This window comes from Oryza brachyantha, chromosome 5 (genome assembly GCF_000231095.2).
Source record: "Oryza brachyantha chromosome 5, ObraRS2, whole genome shotgun sequence".
NCBI classification, from domain to species: Eukaryota; Viridiplantae; Streptophyta; class Magnoliopsida; order Poales; family Poaceae; genus Oryza; species Oryza brachyantha.
In genome coordinates, this window is record NC_023167.2 from 8,511,377 (window position 1) to 8,516,936 (window position 5,560).

A 5,560-nucleotide genomic window follows, 5' to 3' on the forward strand; every position below is an offset into this window, starting at 1 on the left:
GTTCAGATGGTAAAATAGGGTTGTTAGTACTTGTCACGTTTGCAGAAACTAATGAAATACAAAGTCACAGTAACAGAGAAATATAAACACATGCTAAAATTTAAATTTCCAACTAAGTTTATTTTATTTTTTTTATCATAATTTGTTTTCCACCTTGATTTTTACCTCACAAAGAACACGTATATAAAAATTTTATTCACAGATTATTTTTTATTTATAAATATATTATTTATCGCTCCTAGGTCAGGACGATGTGATGGTGATTGTTTTGTTCTTTTATAAAAAAAAAAGTCAAACAATATATTTATAAACAAAAAAGAATTTATGAATAAAACTTTTATATACGCATTTTTAGTGATCTAAAAGCCAATGCTGAAAAATAAACTTTAGTAAAAAACCTTAAATTCAAATCCAAATTTAAGATTAAAAATTTAAATTTTGGCTTATAAGAAAAATTAAAAAGACGGATAACAAGGGCACCCGGGACAGGGATGGTTTTTTTTAAAAAAAAGGAAACACCATTGTACAAAGAAATACCACAGCGCGTACAAACATCTGCGGAAGGATTTATCTAACATGTTGACAAATTCTTCAAAAAGAAATAAAACGATGGCACATTTTAGTCTCAAGCGAAAATGTGAGGGAGATCACCATTCACATTCAGGAAGTAAATGTTGCTCGGTAGGTCAATCAAAGCCGTTCTAGGTACATCAAGATCTTAAAACAAAAGGGGAAGATTGAACGGCTACGTTGTTTAGTTACAGATTGCCATCTGATTTTGAATACAAGGATCTAACACACGCAAGCATACTCACACAATTTAGGCACACCGCATGCTTCTGCTATGTTTAGCATTTTCCTAGCTTTTAGCAAACAACGGGGAAAAAAAGGAAAGGAACGGTAGCTTCACTGCTTCATGTTTGGGGTGGGGGTGTGCGGTCTGCGTCCGCTGCCTTCCTTCCTACAGCTTTGGAGTGGCTGCCTTTTGCACCTTTGTCATCCTCCTCAGCCTCCTCGTCAATCAGCGACCCAGAGCGCATCAGCTCCTTCACCTTGAGGAATTCATCATAGTGGGCACGACGATGTTCCTTGAAACTCAGCCTTGCCTTCTCAGCTTCTGGGTCTGCATGAACACCAGCATTTTAACTTACCTTCGAATTGATTATTGCCCATTAATAATGATGGTACGTATCCCTTGTGTATGTTCCCATAGGAAATATACAACATGATTTTAGGATGAATGGATGAAATTTCCCAACGAGAGAACACGAACTATAAAATGTTTGTCTACTTATATAAAGCTGGTGTGACTAGCTTCTGTTGAAGTCAAGGCCGGATGCCTGGATTGTAATCATCCATTATCTAAAATAAAACTTGTAGAAAGCTGGTAAGTCAGAAGAGCTGTGTCATCCGTCATCATATGCATCTAGATCAAAAGCAAGTTTGTTTTGGAAGTTCATAGATAGGACCTGGGCAGCTTAACATGTGTAAATAAAGGATGTACTTTGAACTGGTTCTCAGAATCTCTATTAAATGCTTATCCAGATTTGTATGTTGCTTTAGTTGAGCAAGGCTGAAGGATTTGGTAGGTGTATGTGCTTTACTATTATGAAATGTCAATGTTATACTATAACTTCCAATAAGGCTTGCCCTACCTATGTAATAGCATAAACTTTCAGACCTATTCATATAATTTCCTGATAATTAATTAATTAATTGAGTAAAATACAATGTCAGTCCTTAAACTTGTGTCATTATGTCATCTAGATCCTTAATATTTGAAAATGCAGATTCATGTCCCTAAACTTGCTGAGGTGTATTATCTAGGTCCAAAATAGCCACATACTCCTCGACGGGTCTACTTGGCACCGATATGGCCAACATTTCACTCCATTGTCCCTCTCCACATCCACCACGTAGGTTTCCGAAGAGCCACATGGGCTTCTGGAGGAGTATGTGGTGGTTTTGGACCCACACTTTAGCAAGTTCAGGGATATGGATATTTATTTTCGAAGTTTAGGGACCAATGACACGACACAAGTTTAAGGATTGTCAATGTATTTTACTCTAAGTAAATTATCCACCAAAAAGCAAGATATCTTCAATATCTCCGTCAAATATATTTAACTGAAACAGGGAAAATATAAGAGCAAATTACTGAATGCAGTGTAGCAATATGAAAATGGGAACAGAATAAGAGGCACAACCATCATCTTGTTCCATGGCATCTGCATCATCATCTGAGGATGCCCAACCATCATCCTTCGAATCAGTTTTGCTTGAAGAAGCCACACCATTTAAAGCAGTTAAAATAGCTTCAGCATTAACAGACTCATCCAGACACTTGTCAAAAGGACGTGTCGGTGACAATGACCCTATAAAGAAAGCAATGGTAAGGAGATTCAAGAGCCACAGAGCAACTAATATGGTCAGGTATAATGAGATCAGAGAGGGAAGACATACCATCATCATCTACCATAGGGTGATATGGTGTCTTAGGCTCAGTTATCTTCTGCCTAACAGGTTTGTTTGATTCAATCTCATACAGGTTGTCTTCATTCCACTTCACACGACGAGAGCTAAAGAAAAATATCAATAGAGGTAAAATGATTAAATCTTATCAAATAAACTTAGCACGGGCGCCACAACCACCGAACTTTTAGGTCTGGGGTTATGAAATGTACTTTTTCCCTATTTTCCCACGAGATTCATAGAGATCTCATAGAAATAGTTGGTTGGGCCCAGACTTATCAAGCTAGATTCATCATGCGATAAGAGAAAAAAGGTACTTTGTACCTATATGTAATCAAGGACATGTTTTCACATGGCATGAATGTGTTGTCCTTGTTCTATGGTATTCGAGGGGCCAAGGTGGCTCTACATCTTAGATGATGGTATGGGTCATGTTTTAGACTGGAATTGTGGTATCAAATGTGCTCTTATGATATGATCGCCAATTAGTTAGCCTATGAAATATGATTAGCCTAACGAGCCCAAATCCTACCGTGGAAAACGAGACACCTTTTATTATCACACCACCTAACGTACCCAAATCCTATATGAGGGAAAAGTACCCCGTACTCTACATGTAACTCTTAGATGACTCGTGGGATAAGAGGGAAAGTACAACATGTAACTCTTAGATGAATCAGACAAAATAGACAAAATACACACGATGGATCTGGCTTTATAGGATTTGGGTTCATTAGGTATTGTGATAAAAAAAAAAGGTGATTTGTCTTCCATAGTTGGATTTGGCCCATACCATCATCTAAGATGGAGAACCACCTTGGCCCCTTTAATACCATAGAACAAGGACAACGCATTCATGCCATGTGGAAACATGTCCTTGACTACATATAGGAACAGAGTACTTTTTTCCTCTTATTGCACGATGAATCTAGCTTGACAAGTTTGGGCTCAACCAACTATTTCTACAAGATCTCTAGGAATCTCGGGGGAAAATAGGGAAAAAGTGCATTTCATAACCCCAGACCTAAATTTCAGTTGTTGTGGCGGCCGCACTAGGTTTCAAAAGTCATTTGGTTCATCCTTTTAGTTTATTTGATAAAAAAGAGACGTCTCATTCTGTTCATCCTTTTAGTTTTACAACATCAAGTTCTGAAATCCAAGTAGTATAATCAACAAGCTACTATTGGCCTGGGCCTAAAAGACTGATAAATCATACTTAAAAATCATACAGCTGTAAATTCTCAAATGTTTAGTTTTTATTACTGTAGTGGTTCACATCTATGAAATATTTGACCCTAAAGTAACCTGAAATGAATCCACTGATTTTGTCATCGCTGAAACAGTTAATTCTTTAGACCATCACATACAAATGCAGACTGTCTGGCGTGAACCTAAGTTTTGTAAGGCAAAAACAAAAACAACCATGGAGAAAGACCGTCTGCTTGAATTGATTCTATAGCAACTTAAAAATGACAAATAATTCACAGAATTTACCAAGCATACTTGGTAACGTATTGTGGGCATGGGCCTAAGGTATGCAAACCAGCAGAAAAATGCCTAACGGTAGGAAGTAAGAATACCAACCTCATCCTTAGGTTTCAGCACCTCCCAGGGATGAAAAATTAAATGAAGCTTGACAAATCCTCAGTCAGAAAATCTGTCAAAGTCATATAATATTACATGTCGTTCTCATGTTTTCATGCAGGAAAAATTGATTATAAATGATGCCAAAGTAACCAAATAACATATAGTTGGTGATATTCAAACACAGTAAAAACTTATAATCAGTTGTGATACATCATTTCAGTAATTTTCTTTCAATTGGTTCTGAGCAGCGCTGCACTTCCAAACCAAAAAAAGTAAAAAAAATGGTATACAAGTCTAAAGCTCCATAAAATGCTTTCACTATGCCTAAACAGACAGGCATATAAGACGACATATTTCGGTCAGAGAACACCGCCAAGCACCGTTTTGTTCTTATTTTCAGCAGCATGACCCTCTCCCAAATCTAACGACGGCGTGGCGTTTGTGCCATCATTACTATCAATTTTCGATTATTACTTACCTAACAGATGCACTCATCGCGGAAATTTGCAACAAAAAAAACCTAACAGATGTCCGTACGAAATGATAACCCAAAAACCCTCCTCCTGCGGATGCTTAACCACCTCCTGAATCAAACCAAGCTGTCGAGATCTAAAAAATTCCCCTAGCAACAATTCCGCCCCCCGTAAACGTGGCTCGCGCCACCCTCACCCGCCGGATCGCCGGCACTGACACCGACAGGGCCCCCCCTCCACGGATCGAGCCGGGGCGAGGGTGATTCCACCACGGCCGTGGACACAGCCCAGCGAGGGAGCGAAGAAGAGGGGACTAACCGTGCTACCGGGGACGGCTAGGCGAGCCGGCGGAGGCGGCGCCGGAGAAGAGGAGGGGGAGCGCGTGGCGCCTGGCTCTCCAGATCGCAGAGAGAGAGAGAGGGAGAAGAGGAGCGCAGAGGCGAGGAGAGGGAAGGTCAAAACGGGGAGGGGAAGGTAGTAGAGTTTGATTGCCTTTTCTTCTTCTTTTTTTTTCTCTGCTCGGTTTTTTTAATTAAAATTCCTGACACGAAAACCCGGAAAGCGATTATTAGTCTAGCATTGTTACCACATCTGTTTGTTAAAAAAATAAATGTTTCTAGATTGTATAATAGACGGTAGGTTGCGAAGAGAAGACTATAATGCATATTAATTAATAAAAATTAATGGATGGAGATATAATGGGCACCAAGTGCAAGATTCGTAGTACCTAAATAGTATTTGAAATTCTTACGTTTTAAAAGGAAGAGAGTAAATTTTATGTGCATCTTATGTTTTTGGAAAAAAAAGTCAAATAAACACATTTTTGCATATATTATAATTAGGATTATGTTCACACTTTTTTTACGGAATTAGATAGTACAATTGTACTCGCTTTATTATATAATACTAGAAAAATGTATGTGTGTTGCACCAGGTCACACCGGTGTTCACACTGGCTGACGCCTTGGTCTTCGCCTGGACTACCACAGCCGTCATCGGGCGCCCTGCCAGATCTAGCGTCGTCGGCA

General features: G+C 38.9%; 1 protein-coding gene across 1 annotated transcript; it reads right to left on the reverse strand.

Moving 5' to 3' along the window:
• Positions 1-625: 625 nt before the first annotated feature.
• Positions 626-4,999, reverse strand: LOC102704519 (protein phosphatase inhibitor 2-like). The gene is made up of 5 exons (XM_006654173.2): positions 4,851-4,999; positions 4,057-4,129; positions 2,464-2,579; positions 2,208-2,375; positions 626-1,123 (listed from the first exon to the last, which is right to left on the reverse strand). Exons 2-5 carry the CDS (start codon positions 4,059-4,061, stop codon positions 915-917), a joined length of 498 nt encoding a protein of 165 aa, XP_006654236.1. The 5' UTR covers positions 4,062-4,129; positions 4,851-4,999; the 3' UTR covers positions 626-914.
• Between the last annotated feature and the right edge of the window lie 561 nt (positions 5,000-5,560).